We start from the raw sequence: 24,072 nt of genomic DNA, 5'->3' as shown, positions 1-24,072 counted from the left end.
AGACCCCACTAGCCAGGATCCAGTGAACTCCCCTAGCATATAGCAGATCTGTTGGAAGACCTGTTTCTCTCGATTGGATGGAATTTCTCCCCACATGTGGCTACACACATGAACACACAAACATACTTCTAGTTAAAGGATCAGAGGAAGCCCCACTGACCAGCTGGGGCATGGCTGGTCTCATTCTGGGGATGACCTTTTATGCCAAACGTTAATGTTTTCAAAACAGGCTTCCCCTCTCTTTTCTGAGAGGGTGAAATGTGGCAACCAGCTGACTCAAGCTAGGCATGGGGAGGAGGACTAGATGTGCACCCCTAGATCCTCAGGGTCTAGGACTGGGGTTCCTACAACAGAGCAGAGTGTGATCTACCTAGCTGCATCATGTGTCCTTCGGTTCTGTTTCAGTAGATAGAAACCAGGTCACAAAGGTCATGAGGAACAGGCTGGGGATGTAGGTCAGTGGCAGAGTGCTTGACCAGCTTATATAAGCTCTGGATTCAACCTTATCACTGCTGGGAAGAAAACAAAAAAGAGAAGAAGAGATGGAAGGTCACTCTCGGCTTCTTACATTTCCCAACATCAATCATAATAAGAATAACAACCATAGTGTATTTTTATTTTGAGACAATGTCTCAGATAGCCCAGGCTGTCCTTGAACTTGCTATGTATCCATGGATGACCTTGAACTTCTGATCTTCCCAAGTGCTAAGATTACAGACATGTACCCACACCCAATGACCATACTAGAGGCTTAGTGTGCATGTTTTACTGCTTCAGGAGTTCTCAACATTGTCCTATGGGATGGGTACTCCTTTTTTTCTTGTTTCATAAGTGAATATATGAAGGCATGGGAGCAATGAAGGGACTTGTCCAAATTGTTTTTTTAGTGGACTGGTTTAGTGGAGTTAATTAATCATTTGGTCAGCTGGGTTTAAACACTTGCCCCAGGCCAGGGTCTGTGTTGCGCATGCACAAGACAGTTCTTTCCTTCATAAAGCTCAAGGTCAAGCAAGACAGACCAGCTATGCCCATGTGTCTGCATGAACCCAACATTGTTGTGAGCAGGTTCTAGTCTGGGCTACTGCATCCTTGCTCTCTAGCTAGAGGGAAAGAAAAAAAAAAGGCAGCCTTCCTTCTTCATCAGAAGGGTAATGTTCCCATACCTGAATAATCGGTACAATTGTGTTTTAGATGACCTAGAACAACACAGGCTGGACATGTGGTACATACCTAAACTGTTGATGAATGAATACTAACCAATTAAGAGTAACAGAAAAATAGGGCTTAGGGCTAGGGAGTACCATGCACTGCACTTGAAAGACACCTTTGATTTTTAATTCTCCAAGCAGTTCAAGCCAGAGATGACTGTGAGCTGATATCAAAGCTGTGAAGGATCATAAATATGCATCCTGCACAAAACTGGAAACCCCAGAAGGCAGTCTGATGCTGAGAAAAGAACACAGTCTTTTTTAGATTCTGGCACTTCTGACATGTGACTTTGCCCGCACATTCATCTCTAGCAGCCTGCTGCTTTATTTAAAAAATTGTATGTATGTGGAGTTCATGCATGTGTTTGTATGCATGCACACAGGTAGACATACCTGTGCCTGTGGGTGTATTTGTGCAGGCCATAGGTCAGGGTGCCTGTGTATCCACTGTGTCAAGTCAAGGTCTCTCACTGAACCTGGAGTCAGAGGAGTCTGCCTGTCTCCACGACCTGCCAGCACTGGGGTTACAGGCACATACCATCATATCAGGCTTTTATGTGGTTACTGGGGATCTGAACAGAGTCCTCAAGCTTTCGAGATAGGCATGAGGACCTTACTGATGCAGCCATCTCCCCAGTCTCCCTTCTCGTCATCTTTAAAGAAGAGACCATTGTCCCTCCTGAAACAGGAAGCGTAAGTGCAAGCAAACTTCTTTAAGGAAAAAAATTCCCTCTCAAATGACCTGTGCCTCTCCACTAAGGAAAGTCATGGCTTAAAGAGGCATGGGTAACAAGCTAAGTGTTTACTCTTGAATGCGGCTTGAGGAAAGATTCTTAGAAATAAAACTTCCATTCAAGTATGAAGAAAGTTAGAAAGCTCTTACCATAGGGTATAAAATCCTTCTCTAAACAGACTTAATCCCAGAGATGACTGTGAGTGAGAAATTAGCATCAGTCCACTTAAGAATTAGCAACGGGTCTCTACAGTGTCCTCTCGGGCCATCCTCCTCCCAGGAGGAAAGGAAGAGATGACAGTTAACCACAAAGTACAAATCCACCCCAGCTCCTTCTTTATAACTTGGCTGTGAAATTTCTTGATCATCTGCAAAATAAAAAAACAGAAACAAACAAGAACCCCGAGTGTTTAATTCCTTCTGTTAATGACAGGTTTGTTGAGATATAATGTACATTACAGAAGTCATGCTTGTAAAATGCGTAGCTCTGCAGTTCTTACTATAGCCATAGAGTTGAGTCAGCAGTATTTTCTATCCTTTGTGTGTTTATGTGTGTGCACACACGTGCATGTATGTTATGTGTGTTTCTGTGTCATAGTGCTAGTATCTGATTGCCATGGTCCTTGTGTTCTCGTGTGTTTGTGTATACATATATGCATATGTGTGTTTATGTGTGATAATGCTAGTGTCTGATTGCTATGGTCCATGTATGGAGGTCAGAGAAGTTGGGGCATCTTGCCTTGTTTGAGGTAGGGTTTCTTTTTGCTTGCCATTGTGTATGCCAGATTAACTGGCCCATGAGCTTCTGGGAATTCTCTTGTCTCTGCCTTCCATCTGGTCATAGGAGCCCTGGGATCATGGACACACAATTCTGCATCTGTCTTTACATGGGTGCTGGGGATCCAAACTCAGGTCCTCATGCATGTGCAGCAAGCACCTTACTCTCCGAGCTATCTCCCGGGTCCAACACCTACTTTTAGAATAGTTCGTCACTCTTGAACTAGATCTCAAGCCCGTTAGCAGGCAACCCTGTTGGCCTCTCTTCCCAGCCTATGACACTAATCTATTTTCTGATCATGTGAGTTTCTTTTGGGGGAATAGTTCATACCATATAGACCTAAATTTGTTTGATTTTGTTTTGTTTTGTAGTACTAGGGGCTGGACAGAGGGTTTTGCCCATGCTAGGCAAGCATGTTGATGCTAAGCCACATCTTTGACTTGTTATACTGTCTTTTATCATAGGCCCTTTTCACTTAGGGTGATGCTTTCAAAGTTCATCATGCTGTGGAAGCCTGGGTCAGTGCTTCTTTCCTCTTTATTGATGGATGATACTCACAGTATTGCTATAGCATGTGTTTTATATCTAAATGTACAGGCATTGCATTGTTTTTTGCTACAGTGTAAAATGCCTTCATAAGTATTTATGTGTGGAGGCATGTAGTTTCATTTCTCTTAGTTATATGTATAGTGGTGTAATACTTAGGATATAGGGTAGGTCTCTGTTAAACCCTTAGGGGAGTTCTCATTCTATTTTCCAAAGTGGCAGTCCTGTTTTACAACCCCCCCCCCCCCGGCAATGGATGGTCTAAATTAAAGAGGTATACACCAAGAGGTGCTGGTAGGAGTGAGCATTGTTTTCTCTCAGCAGTTAGAGTGCCTCCACCATTACCACCACTACCTTTGGTCTTTGGTTATTTATGAACACGAAAAGCTAACCACATTTGAATTCACTTGTATGTGACAAGTCATATTTTTGCTGCTTTCAAACTTTCCTTTTTGTGTTTATCTTTCACTATTTTTATTATGACATATCTGACTAATGATTTCCTTGTCTTACTCTACTTTGTTTGTTGAGCTGCTAAGACAGGGAGAGCAACGTTTTTCACCAAATTTGTCTTCTTGGGGCATATTTTTTTTTTTTGCTGTTCTTTTCTTATCTTCCTCTTATTCCCATTGTGTATATATTGGTGCGTTAGTGACATCCCCGTTTCTTTGAGACTGTGCATTTGTTGTTCCTTTCCTCTCTTTGTTCTTTGAATTTTATAATTTTTAATCTTCTAGCTGAAAATTAATTGGTTTTTTCTTCTGCCAGTCCAATTCTTCACCAACACCTTCTTGGGATTTTTATTTTTAGCTCTTGTTTATTTTCACTCCAGAGTTTCTATTTACACACACACACACACACACACACACACACACACGTCTGCCTCTTTATTGGTATTCTGTATTTGATGAGAATGTCCTCCATGCCTCCTTTAACTTTTACCATCCTAATTCCCTTTAGTTCTTTGAACATATTATAGCAGCAGGTTTTGTTAGATCTGACAAGCAGGCCTTCTGCACAGCTCATGCCACCTCTTTTCCCTCTCCCTACTGATGGAGTCACACTTTCCCATTGCTTTGCATCTCATGCTTAGGCATTAGGTGTTTAAACAAAGTTTCAGATGAAATATAAAGCAGTATTTAAAACATTATTAAAAATGAAATAATGGACTGTGGTACAGTCCCCACCAGTTGGCAAGCAGGTGAGAGACCTTCCTCCAGGCTGCACCACTCGCTGGACTCTGTCCCTCCAAGACCCACTCCATGACCCAACCCCATGCACCTGAATATCTTCTCCATGGCCAACCCTCCCCTGAAACCCCAGAAGACTACATAGGTACAGGCGCAAACCACACCAGTCGGAAAAACAGGTGAGTGACTGGCTTCCCAACTGGACTGCCCCAAAGTCCAGACCCTAAACTCCAGGGTGCATCCCATGCCTCTCCCCCTCCCATGCCAGCACCAATAAGGCAGCTGGGCCTCCAACTCTGGTGGAAGTCCATAGTTCTGGTGTAGTCCCTACCAGTCTGCAAGCAGGTGAGAGACCTACCTCTGCTGCACCACCACCCCTGCTAACCACTGGACTCTGTCCCTCCAAGACCCACTCTACTGCCCAACCCCACTCATCTGAACATCCTCTCCGTAGCAACCCCTTCCCTACAACACCAGCAGACTACATAGGTACAGGCACAAACCACACTAGTTAGAAGAACAGGCACAGGCACAACTCATTCAGTTGGAAGAACAGATGAGTAAATGCCAGTGTAAGAATATCAGCACTCAGGAGGCAGAGGCAGGCGAATCTCTGTGAGTTCGAGGCCAGCCTAGTCTACAGAGTGAGTTCCATCGAGGACAGGCTCCCAAACTACAGAGAAACCCTGTCTTGAAAGCAAATAACAACAACAAAAATACATTCAACAACTGAAAGAGCAATTTGGCACCACCAGAACCTAGTGATCCAACAACAGCAAGACCTAAACATTCCTACCCAGATGAAACACAAGAAAAAGACCTTAAAATAACTTTATAAAGATGATAGGGGCCCTTAGAGAGGAAATGAAAAATTCCCTTAAAGAAATCGAGGAAAAGATCAAGAAAAAATTGAAAGAAATCAATAAATCCTTTAAAGAAAGCCAAGAAAAAACAATCAAACAGGTGAAGGAAATGGTTCAAGACTTGAAAATTGAAATAGAAACAATAAAGAAGCACAAACCGAGGGAATTCTGGAAATGGAAAATCTGGGTAGACTAATGGGAACTGCAGATGCAAGCATCACCAACAGAATACAAGAGATGGAAGACACAATCTTGGGTGTTGAAGATATAATAGAAGAAATAGATTCATCAGTTAAAGAAAATATTAAATCCAATAAATTCATAACACAAACCATCCAGGAAATCTGGGACACCTTGAAAAGACCAAACCTAAGAATAATAGGGATAGAAGAAGAAGAATCCCAGCTCAAAGGCACAGAAAACATATTTAACAAAATCATAGAAGGAAACTTTCCCAACCTAAAGAAGGACATGCTTATGTAGGTACAAGTAGCTTACGGAACACCAAATAGGCTGAAAAAAAAAAAGGAAAAAAAGAAAAAGAAAAAAGTCTCCTTGCCACATAATAATCAAAGCACTAAACATACAGAATAAAGATAGAATAGTAAAAGCTGCAAATGAAAAAGGCCAAGTAGCATATAAAGATTTATCAAAATTACACCCAGCTTCTCAATGGAGACTCTAAACCCCAGATGGTCCTGGACAAATGTGCTGCAGACACTAAGGGACCAGAGATGCTAGCCCAGACTACTATACCCAGTAAAACTTTCAATCACCATAGACTGAGCAAATAAGATATTTCATAACAAAATAAGATATAAACAATGCTTATCCACAAATCTAACCATTCAAAAAGTACTAGAAGGAAAACGCCAACCCAAGGAAGCTAGCTACATCCATGAAAACATAGGTAATAGATAATCTCACACCAGCAAAAATTAAAATCTCACTACCACCACTATCACCAAAACCAAAAAATAACAGGAATTAACAATTACTGCTAATTAACATTTCTTAATATCAGTGTACTCAATTTGCCAATAAAAAGACACAACAGAATAGATATGAAAACAAGATTCATCCTTCTGCTGCATACAAGAAACATACCTCAACTTCAAAGATAGACATTACCTTAGAGTAATAGGTTGGGAAAAGATTCTCTAATCAAATGGACCTAAGAAACAAGCTGGTATAGCTAGCCTAATATCTAACAAAATGGACTTCAAACTAAAATTAATTTAAAAAGATAAAGAAGGACATTTCATATTTATTAAAGGAAAAATCCAACAAGATGAAGTCCCAATTCTGAACATCTGTGTCCCAAATACATTTATAAAGAAACAATACTAATGCTTAAACTACACATCAAACCCCACACATTAATAGTGGGAGATTTCAATACCCCATTCTCACCAATGGACAGGTCTGCCAGACAGAAAAAGAGAAACAAGGGAACTAGCAAATGTTATGACTCAAGTGGATTTAATAGACATCTACAGAACATTTCATCCAAACACAAAAGAATATACCTTCTTCTCAGCACCTCATGGAACCTTCTCTAAAACTGTCCACATACTTGGTCATCAAGCAAAACTCAACAGATACCAAAAAAAAATTGAAATAACCCCTTTAACTCACCATGAGTTAAAGTTAGAGTTCAACAACAACACAAACTACAGAGAGCCTCCAAGCTCATGGAAACTGAACAACTCTCAACGGAATCACCATGGGTCAAGGAAGAAATAAAGAACTTCCTAGAACTCAGTGAAAATGAATCCATAACATATCCAAACTTATGGAACACTATGAAAATAATGTTAAGAGGAAAGTTCATTGCACTAAGTAAATGCCTACATGAAGAATTAGAAACAAAGAGACCAATACAAAGAGTCAAAGAAACAAAGAGTTGGTTCTTTGAGAAAGTCAACAAGATAGATAAACCCCTATTCAAACTAACCAAAAGGCAGAGAGAGAATACACAAATTAACAAATTCAGAAATGAGAAGGGGGACATAACAACGGACACTGAGGAAATCCAGAGAATCACTGGGTCATACTTCAAAACTTGTACTCCACAAAATTGGAAAATGTAAAAGACAATTTTCTTGATAGGTGCCACACACCAAAATTAAATCAAGACCAGATAAACAATCTAATTAGAGCTATAGTTCCTAAGGAAATAAAAACAGTCATTAAAAATCCCCTCCCCTCAAAAAAGCCCAGGATCAGATGATTTCAGTGAAGAATTCTATCAGAATTTCAAAGAATACTCCTCAAATTGTTCCAAACAATAGAAACAGAAAGAACATTGCCAAATTCTTCTTATGAGGCCACAGTTAGCCCAATACCCAAATCACACAAAGATGCAATAAAGAAAATTACAGATCAATCTCCCTCATGATCATTGAAGCAAAAATACTCAATAAAATTCTGACAAATCAAATACAAGAACATATTAAAAAAAAAGCAACCACCATGATCAAATCGGCTTTATTCCAGAGATGTTTCAGTTACCTGCCAATGTAATCTACCATATAAAGAAAAAGAACCACATGGTCATCTCAGTAGATGCTGAAAAAGCTTTTGACAAAATCCAATGCCCCTTCATGATAAAGGCTCTGGAGAGATCAGGGACACAAGGAATGTAGCTAAACATAATAAAAGCAATATACAGCAAGTTGACAGAAAACATTAAATTAAATCGAGAGAAGTTTAAAGCAATTCTACTAAGATCAGAAAAAAGACAAGGTTGTTCACTCTCTCCATATCTATTCAATATAGTACTCAAAGTTCTAACCAGAGCAATAGGGCAACAAAAGGAGATCAAGGGGCTACAAATTGGAAAGGAAGAAGTTAAACTTTTACTATTTGTAGATGATATGATAGTATACATAAGAGACCCCAAAAATTCTACCAGGGAATTTCTACAACTGATAAACACCTTCAGCAATGTGGCTGAATACAAGATCAATTAAAAAAAATCAGCAGCCTTTTATATACAAATGATAAATGGATTGAGAAAAAAATCAGAGAAACAACACCCTTTACAATAGCCAGAAATAATCTAAAATATCTTGGGGTAACTCTAACCAAACAAGTAAAAGACCTGCATGACAAGAACTTTACGTCTTTGAAGAAAGAACTTGAAGAAGATATTAGAAAATGGAAAGATCTCCCATGCTCATGGATCAGTAGGATTAACACAGTAAAAATGGGAATCTTAGCAAAAGCAATCTACAGATTTAGGCAAATTCCCATCAAAATCCCAGCACAATTTTTCACAGACCTTGAAATAACAATACTGAACTTCATATGAAAAAAAAATGAAAAAAAAACAAAACAACCCCCCCCCCCCATAGCTAAAACAGTCCTGCACAATCAAGGAACTTCTGGAGGTATCACCATCCCTGTAATACAAACAGCATCACACTGGCATATAAACAGACAGGTGGATCAATAAAATTGAATTGAAGACCCTGATGTAAATCCACATAAGTATTTATTTATTTATTTTGGTTTTGTGAGACAGGGTTTCTCTGTGTAAAAGGCCTAGCTGTCCTGAAACTAGCTCTTGTAGACCAGGCTGGCCTTGAACTCACAGAGATCCACATACCTCTGCCTCCAGAGTGCTGGGATTAAAGGTGTGTGCCACCACTGCCTGGCAATCCATATACTTATAAACACCTGATATTTGACAAAGAAGCCAAAATTATACGAGGGAAAAGAATAAATATCTTCAACAAATGGTGCTGGTCTAACTGGGTAGGAGCATATAGAAGAATGCAAATTGATCCATATCTATTGCCCTGCACAAAACTCACTCATCCTGAGTGAGAGAACTGGATAAAGATCTCAGTATAAATCCAGTTACACTGAACTTGATAGAAGAAAAAATGGGAAGTAGCATTGATCACTGTGACACAGGAAACCACTTCCTAAATATAACAACAATAGCACAGACACTGAGATCAATGATTAATAAAAATGACCTCCTGAAATTGAAAAGCTTCTTTAATGCAAAGGACACAGTCAACAAGACAAAACAGCAGCCTACAGAAGGGGAAAAGATCTTTAGCAACCCCACATCAGACAGAGGGCTGATCTCCAAAATATATAAAAAACTCAATAAATTAGGCATAAAGGTACCAAATAATCCAATTAAAAATGGGATACAGATTTAAACAGAGAATTCTCAACAGAAGAATCTCAAATGGCTGAGAAACACTTAAATGATTGTTCAACATCCTTAACTACCAGAGAAATGCAAATCAAAATGACTCTGAGATACCATCTTACACCTGTCAGAATGGCTAAGATTAAAAAAAAATATTGAGGACAGCATATGTTGAAGAGGATGTGAAGTAAGGGGAACACTCTCCACTGTTTGTGGAAGTACAAACTTGCATACCCACTTTAGAAATAAGTATGGTGGTTTCTCAGAAAATTGGAAAACAATCTACCTCAAGACCCAGCTATGCCAATCTTAGTCATATACCCAAGGATGCTCAATCATTTCAAACGGACACTTGCTCAACTATGTTCATAGCAGTATTATTGCTTCTCAACCAAAGAATGGATAAAGAAACTGTGGTAAATTTACACAATGGAGTATTACTCAGCTGTAAAAAGCAATGACATCATGAAATTTGCAGGCAAATAGATGGAACTAGAAAAAAAATCACCCTAGTGAGATAACTCAGACGCAGAAAGACAAACATGTTATTACTCACTCATAAGCAGATGGATATTAGATGTAAAGCAAAGGATAAGGAGATTACAACCCATAGCCCCAGAGAATCTGGGTAACAAAGAGGACCCTAAGAGGGACACATGTTTTTATCTGGGAAGAGGAAATAGATGAGGTCTCATGGGTAAACTGGGAGCTGGCAGGGAGGGGATTGGAAACATGAGGAATCTGGTTGGTTGAGTTGGGGGTGGGATGAAGGGGGAGAATAATGAAAGAGATATCTTGACAGAGGGGGCCATTTTGAGGTTAGGGAGAAGCCTGGCACAAAGGAAATTACCAGGAATCCACAAGGATGACTCCAAGCTAAGACTCCAAGCAATAGTGGAGAGGGTGCCTGAACTGGTCTCCTATAATCAGATTGGTGACTACCCTAATTGTCAACCGAGAGCCTTCATCCAGTAACTGATGGAAACAGATGCAGAGATCCACAGCCAAGCACTGGGCCAACCTCCAGGAGTCCAGTTGACAAGAAGGAGGAGGGATTATAGAGGAAGGGGGGGTCAAGACCATGATGGGGAGACTCACGGGGGCAGCTGACCTGAGCTAATGGGAGCTCATAGACTCTGGACCAACAGCTAGGGAACCTGCATGAGACTGACCTAGGCCCTCTGCGTATGAATGACAGTTGTGTAGCTTGGTCTGTTTCTGGGTCCCCTAGCAGTGGAACAGTGCTATTGGGACCTGTTCCTGGTCCTTGAGCTAGCTTTTTGGAATCCATTTCCCATGTAGGGATGCCTTGCCCAGCCTTGATGTAGCAGGAGGAGCTTGGTCATGTCTTAATGTGATATGACATGCTTTGTTGACTCCCACGGGAGGTCTGCTCCTTTCTGAACAGAGGAGGAGTGGATGGGGAAGATAGAAGGTGGGGGAAGGGAATGGGATGAAAGGAGGAAGGGGAAGCTGTGTGGTTGGTATGAAAAATAAATGAAAAATTTAATATTTTTTTAAAAAAAATGGAATAATGAGGGCTGGAGAGATGGTTCAGTGGTTAAGAGCACTGCCCGCTCTTCCAGAGGACCCAGGTTCAATTCCCAGCACTGACATGACAGCTCACGACTGTCTGTAACTCCAACTCTAGGCCATCAGACACTCTCATATAGACATACATGCAGGCCAAACACCAATGCACATAAAATAGAAAGTTTAAATATGTAATAATGTAAAATTAGGCAAATATTTTGGAGTTTACTATTCAACTCATTTATTTAAAATTGAAGAAGCAGGGAGTGGCAAGAAGGCTCAGTGGGTAGAGACACTTGTCAAGGCTGGTAACCAGAGACTGACCCCTGTTACTCACAGAGTGGAAGGGGAGAAGTTATCTTCTGAAGTCTACATGCTGCTGCATACACGCACACACGTACAAAATAAATCAAGAATTGCAAATAAAACTTAAAAATTGAAGAAGCAGAAGTCTGGGTTACTTCTCTTTATTTTTACAAGGATATGTCACTTCCTGGTGGACTAAAGTTCAGGTTTTGCCCCTGTTTACCACTAAGCTGGGTCACCTCTAGTTAGACACTGGGTGGAGTCATTTTGAGGTTTGCTCTGACCTCGGAAAGGATGCTCTCAGCTGCTTTTTGCTTTTTTCAGTGTTTTTTTTTTTTTTTTTTCTGGTGATGAGGTGACCTGTGGATTAGCTGGTTGCTCTATTAGAGAGACCTTTGAGTTACCATAACAGCCCTGCTGTTTTCTGGAGCAATCCTAGGCTTCTTCCCCTGTGTACAGACAGTTTCAGTGATCTTTGGGCCACTTGTATCCTAGGTGAAACCGTAAGAGCAGCGGGCAGGGAAAGCGGCCTGTTCCTCTCAGGGTGGCACCTCTTCATTAGGAAGTTGCTGAGCATGGGCAAGCCCTTTGTGTGGTTTTGGCTTCTCTCTCTCTCTCTCTCTCTCTCCCCACCAACTTTCTTGGCTTTCTTCTCTTGCATGGAACCTGTGACCCAGAAATAAGCAGGAGAAAAAGCAATCAAGGCCCTGGGGTTCTGGACCTAATGGCTGGTGGACAGAGCTGCCACTGTTTGCAGGGCCTGGGTGGAGAAAGGACAGCAGCCTCTGACTTCCTGGCTGCATTCACCAGTTTTAGCTGCTGTAACCCAGAGCTTAGGGAATGCAGGGATGAGGTGGGGCCGGCCTTGGTGGCCTTTCTGGGTGAAACAGTGTGAGTCACAGGGAATAAGAATCCTGTTTTCTTGACTGTATCCATCTCTGTGTGCCAAGGTGTGGGGGAGAAGGGTTGTCACGCTAGCTTTGTTTTGGAGAGAGAGTTTGTAACAAGTCTGTTTCATCAGGAAGCAGACACTGCTGTTTGGGAAGTCTGCGAATCTTTTCATTTACTTGCTGGTTTGTAAATTTTCTCTGAAATGGAGAAATGCCTGTTCTCCAAAATAACCAAGTGATTTTCCCTTTAAGAAAGCTGGTTTGTCTTTTTTTTTCATAAGCAACACTTCATAGATTTGGATGCCATCCTTGTGTAGAGGCCACGCTAATCTTCTCTGTATCTTCCCAATCTTAGTAAATGTGCTGCCGAAGTAAGCATGCCATTTTATTATTAAATTCTAAGAGTTCTTTTCACATTCTGGATACAAGTCTTTTAATGCATATGTTCTGACATAAAAGTTTGTCTTATTTTTCAGAGAGCAAGAGAGCAGATGACCTCAGAGGTCAGAAGACAGCATCAGATCTCCTGGACTGAAAACTGATGTGGATTCTGGGAACCAAACTCAGGTCCTCTGTAGGTGCAGTATTTCCTTTTAATGATTGGCCATCTCCCCACCCGCCTTTGTTACATACATGATTTGCAAATATTTTGCTTCAAGTTTTTTGTTTTGTTTTGTTTTGGTCCTCTTGGCTATTTACTTATTATACTTTTTTCCCTTTCTTCTTCCTTGGTTTTGAGAGACAGCATTTCTCTATGTAGTCCTGGCCATCCTGGAACTCACTTTGTAGACCTGGGTGGTCTCGAACTCACAGAGATCCACCTGCCTCTGCCTCCCAAGTGCTGGGATTAAAGGTGTGTGCTACCGCTGCCCAGCTCATATGTTTCTTTATAAACAATGGAAGACAAGCAAGTGCTAAAACTAATAATGTTCTCGGTGTCTTCCTTCCTTTGGACTGGGTTACAGAAAGAGCTACCAAAGGTGGAGAGGTGTCAGTGAGGAGTTCTGCGGTTACCCAAGGCTGGAGAAGCAGCTCCGTGTGAGGGCACTCACTTAGGATGCAAGAGGTCTGGGGTTCTACCAACACCACCACCATAACAAAAACTGGCTGTAACAGTGTAACACGATCTACAAAGTTATATTTTATCCAGAAAGTTTTGCATAACAGCGAGGGGCAGACTGTGAGCTGCGGCCAGAAGAGCTGACTTACGGGAAAAGAGCTGTTTTATAGTTCTGGTTAACTTATCATCAAATCTACATGTGCAGACTTATAAATCATATGCAGGCTTTTGTTTTCTCCTCTGAGGCGAGCTCTTATGTATCCCAGCTCCTTGAACTCCTGGCAATCCTGCCTCTGCCCGCCAGATGCTGGCCTTACAGGTGTGGCTAACACACCCAGTTTATGCAACATCAGGAATCAAACCCTGCTACACCCCAGCCTCCTAAGTAGGTTTTTGTTTAATCCTTTCTATAAATTGCAATATAGCTATAGACAAGGTGGACTTAAGCTAAGAATTTTTCTCTTTGGGGTCCAAAAGTGTAAAAAAAAGCCATCTTTTACTGACTCGCGTCTAACTTCTGGGTTAGAGCAATGGCCAAGGAGCAAGGGGCTCTGCTAACAGCAGTGAGTTGAAAGTTTGAGAAACAAGATGGAGTTGGAAAAGCGAGCTAAGGAGATGAAAAGAGGCCCTAGGGGCCCTGAATCTGTCCTTGTATTTGGGGACAGGGTCTATCATGGCCCTCCCAGGCCCAACTCTGGGACTATGAACAAATAGACTGGATCTGTTCCAGCAGCTGCTCAGGGACCCCCCCCCCCCATCAGTGGTGTCAGGATGAGTCTGGCTCCAGGCACAGTGATTTTTTTGTTGTTGTTGTTATTTCATTTTGAGAAGGATTTCTTTGTGTAACCCAGGCTGTCCTCAAATTTGGAATCCTCCTGCTTCTGCTTCCTTTGTTCTGGGATTGCAGGCATGGGCTGCTGCATCTGTCAGCCCTCTTGCAAACATTGAGCGGGAGCTGCTAGCCTGGGATACCCATACTTCTTATAAGAGCGCAGCAGGTTGGGAACCTGTGGCATAATAGCAGTAAACCCCATCCTTTCTCCACTCCCTCCCCCCAATTCCCTCCACACTGACTAGGTCACATAGAGATTTTTGTCTTTTGGTGGTGGTGGTGGGGGTTGGAGATATGCGTTAGGTACCAACACAGCCCTTCCACATAAGGAAATAACCAGCAACAGGAAGGAACAGCAGTGCTCCCTGAGACCCACGGCACTTGCCAGGCCCCCTCCTGACTAGCTTGCCTGACTGCTGCCACCATGCCACCTTGAACTCTGTCTATGGGTTCTGCTACCCACTGGGAGGGATGGACAAAGTCTGTTTATCCCAAGCCTTGGCAGCAGGTGAAACAGCCTGAGAACAAAGGTGCATTCTGACATCTTAGAGCCGGTTGTCAGAGGAACACAGCCCTAAGGTGTCGGGGCAGCCAACCGACAGGGAAGTACACACAAGTCAGGGGCAGTCCCCGAGTCTTGCTCTGTTTACTGGCAAATGCATGTTTTCTGAAGGTTGACAGGAAATAAAGTCTCCTTGGAGCTGGCTGGAACGCTGGCTTTGGAACCATGAGAGCAAATCTGAGTGTGGAGGGATTTAGTTAATACTTAAGTCGTCTTGACAGACACGCTGCCAATTCGGTGTCTTGGGTTCCATTGTTTTAGTTTAATGACTCCAGGAAGGGCACAAGTGTCTCATCCTGGCCTCCAGCAGTATCCTAGAGTATACCCATCCTGGCAGGAATGAAAGTAATCTAAAGAGACGCCTGTACTCTCCTCTCTGCAATAATGGTCCTGGAGAAATTGTAATTTTCCTAGGAGCTCCTGGGAGAAGGAAAATTCTGGGAAGCTGGTGCCAGCCAGAGGGCCTGTTTGCTTTCTGGAAAGAAATCTCACACAGTCTGGCAGCCTGTCAGCTCACTTTGCCGGAGAGATTGGAGTCCAGACGGGGATGATGGGCGGGACCACACCTTGATCATTTAAACCTGAGCCTCATGTCAGGACCCCAGTGGTGGACTTCTGACCTGTCACAGGCTCTGACCTGTACAACTCCAGTAGCCGGAGTAGAACAAAGTGAACTGTCCACTACTCCCTTGGCCAGGCCTGCCTAGACCCCAGAGAAAATGGTCTGTATTAAGTTCAGTGGCAAGATGAAGTCTGCTGGAGTGGCCAGCCCCATACTGATTTAGTGAGTGCCCCTGTTTCCTTCCCATCCTCTGAAGCTCCCTATGAACTTGGAATGGGGCCCTATGTTCCTCGGAAAACTTGGCCCACCTTGGGGCTATGAGTGAAACCAGTGACCTGACCCCAGGAAGGGTGGCACAAGGCTGGTGCCTCCCGGGACACAGGCCCTCTGTGCAGGTTCTATCTGAGGGAGTCACACTTCCAGCTACCACATCCCCAGACTCCCAGGGATATAGCCACATGCAGAAGAGGGCAAAAGCAGTTAGGGTGGACAGCAGCTCCATGTTAGGCTACTGAAGGGTCTTTGGAGCAGGTTGGCCCTCAGGACACAGGACTCCCTCGAGGCCTGAAGCACAGAGCCTAGGTGAATCTGTGTCTGGTTCACGTAGGTGCTTCTAGTTTGTGGACTAAGGCCAAGGATACCGAATGGTGTTCTGTGAGGAAAGAAGACACGCAAGAGCCAGCTCATGCCCAGTGCCCTACCCTTGCCTGTCTTTTCTGCTCCTTCAGCCTCGGCACGAGACATCTGAGTTTACTCAGGTATAGCTACTGGAGCACTAAATCATGACCCTAGAGATAAGGGTAGGACCACCATGACAGAAAATCGTCCACTATCACGCAGGTTGTTTAGGGTGCGCAGGGTCCCTCCTTCCCCAACAGAAGCTCCCTATCTCAAGTCCCACACATCTTTGCCTCTCTCTGTTCCTGCACAGACACCACCCTGTGGGTAACTTAGCTACTAGATAGGATAGACACTCCTTTCCCCGGGGTGGTCACAGAATCTTCCAGCCCAGAGTCCAGAGATGGAAAACCCTCACCTCATATTCTTATTCTTTTTCCTTAAAGCAAATAACAACTTAGTTCAAAGTCATATAGCTTAATATTCTGACATATTAAGGACAGTCACAGGCATAACTGGTTAAATGAGATAGATAGACGTGAGCCCATGCATACATGAATAAATATACACAGAAACAAACGGCTGTGGAGGGGAAGCATTTATTTCTAGAACCATCTCAGATTGCCGCTAGGTAAAGACTATGGAACTAGTCATCTCAGTCAAACTCAGGGGGTAAAGTTTGTATTACCTCCAAATATCTCTCCTCAAATGTGTATTAACTACGAAAGGGAAAACAGTAACAGTGATAGCGGGAAAATCCAGCAGACACCAACTTAACCAAATGAACAATGTCCATATTAAGACCCTGTCAGCATTATATATCTGGCCTGAAAACGTAACACTTCAGCTGCATTCTTACCCCAAACTGCATAGTTCAAACTGCAGAGGAAAGTTACACAAACCTGAATTGAGAGACATTCATTAAAACAACATAGAAAACACATCATGGTCCTAAAAGATCAGGAAAGGCAGAAAAACTGTCTCACGCTGGAGACCGGGACGTGACTGCGAAGTGTGGTGGGACGATGGACCGGGTCAGAACACAGACATGCGACGCTAGTGGTACTTTGACCAATGTTAATTTCCCGGCTCCGATAAATGCATGATGGGCAATTTAAATTGATAGTGCCAGATCTGGGTGTGGTGACACGTGTCGGCCATCCCAGCATGGGGGTGGGGGGCGGAGTCAAGAGGAGCCCGATCTGGATGATACAGTGAGTCTGAGCTACAGGGTGAAACCCTGTCTGAGAAAAACAATAAATTGCTAAGGTCAGAGGAAGCTAGCTGTATATTTTAATAACTTTTCTTTGAATCATAAGTTATTTCAAAATAAGGATAAGAAATTTGATTCTTAGTAACTACACAGACTGAATGGCTTGTACCACACACACAGCCCCTAAGGAAGAAAATGACTTGTATGTGGAAGCCCAGAGACACATGGGCTCCCACAGGTGTACACATGGGAGCCACAATCCAGACACCAGGTTCCCATCTCCTGGCATCTATGAAAGGCATTTCTCTGGACTCCTGGCCGACCCTGTCCTCCTGGGGAGGGGCCTAGGGACTTTTCTCTTCTGGAGAATATCAGGGTGTGGAGTATGAGGCAGAGGCACATTCTTAGGACAGTCCTATTTTTGTCACAGGATGTAGGGACCTGTCAGGAGCCCTGGGCTCAGTCTTACAGGATGAGGTCATTTTGCTCACTGTCACTGGCTAAGTCAGCACGGGCTCTGGCACATCTCTTGTTCTCAGAGTCCTGGCATTGCCTCTGTGGGGACGGGTTCAACTCTCATCCGACAAATGTCATCACGTTTTCCATCTGCCACAACCCAAGCATTGAGGAAAGTTCCCCAAATGCCCACAATGCCCAAAGACAGAGATGCAGGCAAGAAGATGACCAGGGTCTATCCTTAGTGCTATTCACTACTCAACCTGTGACGCCATTTTGCTGGTGCCACAAATGATATGGCCCATCAACACCAGGCCACTGCTCTGAGGGGGACACTGCTCATCTACTCTTTGAGAAATTGTATAAAGAGGGCTGGAGAGACGGCTTAGTGGGTAAGAGCACTGGCTACATAGGCATGAGGCTCTGAATGAAGACTCTAGCATCTATAATAATAAAAAAAAATTCTGGAGCTGGGCTGTAGTGCTGCACATTTTTAATCCCAGCATGCAGAGGTAGATGTATCTCTGTGAGTTCAAGGCCAGCCTGATCTACAAGCGCTAGTTCCAGGACAGCTAGGGCTGTTACACAGAGAAACCCTGTCTCAAAAAAACAAAACAACAACAACAACAAAAATGCTGGGAATGGCGGTGTGTCCCCAAAGCACATTAAGCAACAGTAACCTACAACTATCTCATATCCCACCCTCCTCTTTCTTTCTTCCTTCTCTCTCTCTTTCTCTCTCTGCTGTGTGATGTTTTTTACTCTTTTGGCTTTTTCAGGGGCCTACCACCCAGCTCCCAAACAAATCACACAGAAGCTTTATCATCAGTTGTGAATGCCTGACCTTAGCATGGCTTGTCTCTTGCCAGCTTTTCTTATCTTAAATTATCCAACTATCTTTTGCCTCTGGGCTTTTATCTTTCTCCATTTCTGTATACCTGACTTTACTTCTTTCTCCATGGCTTGCTGTGTAGTTGGGTGGCTGGCCCCTGATGTCCTCCTCTCCTTCTTCTCTTGCCCCTTGTTTCTAATTTCTCCTTCGATTTATCCTGTTTGCCAGCCCTGCCTGTCCTTGCTCCTGCCTCGCTTCTGGTCACTCATCTCTTTATTAGGACCATCAGGTGTTTTAGACAGGCACAGTAACACAGCTTCAGAATTAAACAAATGCAGTGTAAACAAAAGTCACATACCTGAAAATAATATTCCTCAACATCTCTATCTCCCTCCCCGCTTCACGTTTTGAGAGAGAGTCTCATGATATATCCCAGGCTGACCTCGATCCTCCTGCCTCCCCCTCCTCAGTGCTATTCCAGGGGTGCACTATCATGTCTGTGCTTTGCCGGAGTCTTGTAAGTGATGTGTTTGTGGGACTAGCCTGTTTCACCAGCCATTCATAGAGTCTGTGCCCACAACTTGCCTTCTCTTAGAGTGAGATCAAACTCTGTTGCTCATATAAACAACATTTTGCTTATCCATTTGAACAGTTGATGGAGATCAGGGTGCATTCATCTTTGGGCTAGTGAGAATAATGCAGCTATGAACACGCATGGGTGGGTAATTTACAATATTTATTCATTGTGAATGTGCACATTGCTGACTGCTCTTAGGACTGGAGAGGGAGGGGAAGGGGGAGGGGGAGGAAAAAGGGAGGTAGGGAAGAGGTGGAAATTTTTAATAAATAAATAATAAAAATAAAAAATAAATGTGCACATGGGAGAGTGCAGGTGTGAGCTGGAGTTACAGGTGCTCGGAAGCCCCCTAACTTGGATGCTGGCATCTGAACTGCGATTTTCTGCAAGAGCACAGGCTGCTAACAGATAAGTCTCTCCCAGCCTAACAGGTAAGTCTTAGAGACCCTGGTTTCAATTCTTTTGGTGTGTACCTAAAGTGGAAAGGGTTGTTTGTATGGTAATTCTATACTATTATTTCTACTACTACTACTATTACTACTACTACTACTACTCTTTGACACAGGGTCATTGTATCACAGGCTGGTCTGAGACTCATCATCTAACCAAGAATGACTCTGGGCTTCTGCTTCCATTTCCTGCCTCTGGGATTATAGTCATGCGCCACCACACCCAGTTTCTTCTATTTTTACTTTTTTGAAGGACAGTAAAACTCTTCTCATGGCAGCTGTGTCATTGCGCCTTCTCCTGAGGTTTGAGGGTTTTTTTTTTTTTGGTTTGGAAACAGGGTTTCATGCTGTGTCCTAGATTGGCTTAGAACTCATAGCAATCCTTCTGCCTCAGCTGCTTGGGTGCTGGGACATAGACTGGATCTTACGTGTCTCTTGAAAGGTATTTATTGAAGGCTTGGCTCCCAGCTTAAAGCTGCTGTGGGTTGGGTTGGGGGTTCTTGAAGGGGTGAGGCCCACTGGAAGGAAGCTAGGTCTTTGGAAGGAGATTTGGGGGCCCTGGTCTCTTTCTCCTTCTCCTCTTACGTGTCTTCTCCACAAGGAAAGCTGCTTCACTCTAGCGCACACGCTTTACCAGGATGCTCCGCCTCACCACAGGTCTTCAGAGTGACAAGAGGCAATGATCACAGGCCTGGACTTTGTCTCTTTATAAACCGCTTATGTCAGGGGCTTGCAGTGGTAACTGAAACTGAGCGACATATTCTCACTGGTAAAACACGGAAGTTCCATCGTCCCCCCTTTCTCCTCAATACTTGTTTCTATTTTGATTAGTTGCCACCCAGACTCTGAATTACTGCCCTCTTTGGAGAGACCCACCCCACCCTACTCATTCTGGTCCTTGCTTCCTCTCCTTCTCTTTCGAGCTACCAGTGCCCTTTGCCTTTTGACTCCCATCATCCAAAAAAGCAAGCGAGGGAGAGAAAGGCCACCGAGTAAAGCAGGTCACGTGTGCACATGTGAGTATGTGAGGAAGGAGTCACTAGGAGTGCCAAGAGGCCCCCAGGGACAGCATGGTGGGGCACCTACAGACTGGGAAGCTGGTAGTTACCCCCCCGCCCCATCACAAGCCTCAGGCAAACAAAACCATCCAGGACAGCAGCCAGGTTAAGCCAGACACCCATGAAGGCTGCAGCTAGTGAGTCTAACCTCCAACTCTAAAGCAGGAAATAATTCCAGAACTGAAGAATGAGCTGGTTCTCAGTTTTAGATGCCCCGGGCCAGGCACGGCAAGCCACCCGAGACAGGCAGGTGCTAGCATCAGGGATTCAGAGGGGGGGGGCACAGGCTCACCCACTCTCCATGAGCCCTGCATCCTCCACAGCTGCCACCCTTGACTGAGTATTCTCTTGCAGGAGTGACTTCCACAGCCTTTTCCCAATCTTGCTTTCCATAACAGTTAGATTGGACTCTAAGAGCACAGATAGGGCTGGGAGAGGTGGTATATAGCTCTAATTCTCTGTATCTAGGAGGCAGAGGATTACTGTGAGTTCAAAGCCAGTCTGGGCTGTGCAGTGAGTTACACACTAGACAAGCTTATATCCTGTGACCTTGTCTCAAAAGAAAATAAAAACATAAGTCATAGGCTTGCTATTTCCAGGGTCCTCAAAATATAGTCAGTTCTTCAGAACACGCGCAAGCTGGCCCTAGAGGCAGCTCTAGCCTCTTAACCGCTCCTGAACTCCACCTACCCAATCTACAGGGCTCCTATTTCCAGAACCGGCCATGCTCTTTGCTAAACAGGGCCATATCTTGTCTCCAGATTTGCCTCACATTCTATGACTCCTTCCTGATGTATCTCCAGATCTAGTTATTCCATGAAGAGAAGGGAGTTTATTTACCCAAAGTCACACATAAAACAAGCCAAGATTTGAATTTTGGTTTCTGACATCCAACACTAAGTAGGGTTGACGTTAACTCTCAACACAGCTGGTATGCCCCCACAGGCATCTCAGGTCTGCAGCTGGGACCCACACCCTAGCTGTCTGCACCCTAGGGCCAGACACATGTTTTTGATGACTGCGATGTGGTGCTGAGGGAAAGAGATAAAGAAGTAAGCGAGGCTGCTGTTAGCTGTCGCCCCCCTCCCTTGAGAAGAACATAGTTTTTGTTTTTGTTACTGTTGCTTTTACCCCTGCCCTTGCCCCCCCCCCCCCCTTGGGAGAAAGCTAGAACAGAAGCAGCTTTGGGAGGTGGGAAAGCAGGAAATCAGTCCTTGGGGAAGCTCTTTCCAGAAAGAGCGTGTGTCTTGACCTGATATCACCTGGTCATTATTAAGAAACACAATACCTGTTTCCAATAACACAATATGTTAAGAGGCGAGAGCCTGTGAGTATTCTGTGCAGCAGAAAGCAGGGAAAGGGAACAGGTCCACATCCAGACTCGAGTGACTTGGGGAACCCCTTCTTAGACTACTTAGAGGTAGTGGTCCCAGCTGGAGCCCCTGCCCACCAGCTGACACTTCCCACAGGAGTACGGGTCCCTCCATGAGTGTCCAAAGGCCAACTTCTGCTTTTGACTCCTTGCTTCCAACCAGCAACAAGGGACAGCAGCCTCCTTTTGGAGAAACTGGGGCCTCAACACAGAGGCCCTTCTCTGTCGTAAGCTCCTTGGTGTGTGTCCCTACTTGAGCTCAACAGACTACCACATTCCTTCTCTCCTCTGTGGCCAGGAAGTATCTCTGTGTATCGAGACGGAATGGGGTTTGGCCTGCCCAGGGAAGGAAGCATTGAGGCTCTTGAGAAAATCTATCTGTTGTGAAACTCAGAAAGGAAAAGGCAGTTGGTGACAACACTCCTTTCCATCCCTTCCATGCCACACAGAAATTTATCAGCTCTGAGCCTGTGCTGAAAATGAACTTATAATTTCACTCCGTGCCTGGGAGGTTTGAGACTGAGTGCGACATTAGCCCAGGCACTGCCAGGGACTGCTGGGGAGCACTGATGCAATGGAGTGTCCATTCCTACTGTCTGTCTCCAGCAAAGCACTGTCACCTACCTCGGTTACGATGGTAGACAAGAAGACGTCATTGCTGTACTCCCAGCCATCCAGGCAGCTCTCCTGCTCCAGCTGTCCCAAGTCCACATCTAGTCCTGGTTCCAGCCCCAGCGCAGAGAAGTTGGCTATGGTAGTCAGTCGGTAGCGGCGGCAGCTCTGAGGCACCTGTCGTCCGTCCTTCGTCTCCAACGGGATGCTGTTGTTGCGCCATGCACTGCTCAGGTTCACGGTGTCAGGCACAAGGCAACGGTGCTCCGGTGCCCCTGCCAGGAACAAGACTGACATCCCATTGAAGCCGTTGGGAATAATGCTGGCGCTGAGTAGGAAGAAGATGAGGCGCTGGAAGGGGCCCCAGTCTCCTAGGAAGGCGGTCACCTCGTCGTAATCCCGCATGCTTCCTTCACAATTTGCACGAGAGGGTTAAGAGGGGATCTGGCGATTGAGGCTCCCGGCCGGGGCCTTCCCGGTGTGGCTGCGTGCAAACGGGCTGCAGGTGCTACAAATCTCCCAGGAGCTGGCGCGGAGCTGGGGAAAGCCAAGTCCTTGGGACCACACCCCCCGTGCGGGTGAGGCACCTAGAGGCTAGTCCGTTCACCGTTGGGGGCGGTGCTCCCGGGTCGGCTCCGCCTCCAGCTCGGTTCCACTCAGGGCCTCCAGCTAGGAATCTGCTGTGCAACGTGCCTGCAGCAAGTCCGGAGCTCCGATTTTCTCAGCCCCACGTGGGAGGGTGAGCAACAGGGAGGGGCCGCGTCCGGAGAACAAGGTCTCTAAGGGGTTGACCCTGGCTTCAATGTCCACGTCGTGCCAGGCCTAGCCCGGGGGTGGTGTCCGTTGCTCTACGGTGCCAGTCTAGAGTCTGAGCTCCGGCGAGCGGACCTGACAATCAAATCCGTGCTCGCAGGAGACCTCTGTGGGTGACAGGAATGCCACCTCTTCACACACACCCGCGTGGGAGCTCACTTCTGTGCCTCTGCGTGGCTCTAGCTCGTCACTGGACAGCGGGGGACCGGAGAAATGTCCTTGGAACAGCAGGATCCTCACCTTGAAAAGAAGAAACTGTGGCCTGGGACTCGCGAAGTCGTGCTGAGTCAGAGACACGCCCTGGACTAAAAGGGCCGGGTCACAGGCCTCCGAGTTGTCCCTGTGTCCTCTTGAAGATTTCCTGGGACCTCTATAGGAGACACCAGAGGGATGCAGGCCCACTAGGGAGCAATGGAGTCGTATTTTTCACCAGGGCTCTGGTGTTTGTCCTTTTGCACTCTCCAGGCACCCAGGGCTCTTCATTGCGGCAGGGTGCCAAAGCCTTTTGGACAGGAAAGCCTTCTATTGCAGAAAGGCCGGTTCCCTGTCCAGGAATCAAGGGTATAAGGAAGAGAACGAGGACAAACTAGTGAGATTTGGCTCTCAAATCTGCCAGGGTGGCCAAAGGAGGGCCTTTTCCTCTCTCTGCTCAGTATCCACATCTAAGGCCCTGAGAACATCTTGTCCTAGTCCAGGCTGGGATCCATGGGGCTGGCGATATGACAGACTGAGGAACCCATCATTTTGCACAAACGGGCTTGCTTCTCCAGACCCTCTCTGAGAGAATGAAGGGGACTTCTGCTTGTTCTTGTTTTTGGCAGCCTCCAGTCTTACC

General features: G+C 44.9%; 1 protein-coding gene and 1 non-coding gene across 6 annotated transcripts in view; both read right to left on the bottom strand.

Annotated features, from left to right (window-relative positions):
* Nucleotides 1-23,652, bottom strand: part of Slc22a4 (solute carrier family 22 member 4) — a 64,256-nt gene extending 40,604 nt beyond the window's left edge. Inside the window, exons 1-3 of one of the 5 annotated variants that reach the window (XM_087910627.1) lie at nt 22,437-22,576; nt 2,092-2,309; nt 371-512 (exon numbers count right to left, since the gene is read on the bottom strand). In XM_087910627.1, the coding sequence (XP_087766753.1) occupies nt 371-383 (13 nt within the window). In that variant the 5' untranslated portion in view covers nt 384-512; nt 2,092-2,309; nt 22,437-22,576. Of the gene's footprint in view, nt 1-370; nt 513-2,091; nt 2,310-22,436 lie in introns of all 5 variants that reach the window. The other 4 variants (XM_087910629.1, XM_087910626.1, XM_087910628.1 and 1 more) reach the window with 4 other exon arrangements.
* Nucleotides 12,494-12,600, bottom strand: LOC125402826 (U6 spliceosomal RNA). The gene has a single exon (XR_007232766.3). It is a non-coding gene; the product is annotated as a U6 spliceosomal RNA (small nuclear RNA).
* Nucleotides 23,653-24,072: the final 420 nt, after the last annotated feature.

The sequence above is a fragment of the Myodes glareolus genome, chromosome 9 (assembly GCF_982192425.1).
Source record: "Myodes glareolus chromosome 9, mMyoGla1.1, whole genome shotgun sequence".
NCBI lineage: Eukaryota > Metazoa > Chordata > Mammalia > Rodentia > Cricetidae > Myodes > Myodes glareolus.
This window is presented reverse-complemented; position numbering and strand designations above follow the sequence as displayed.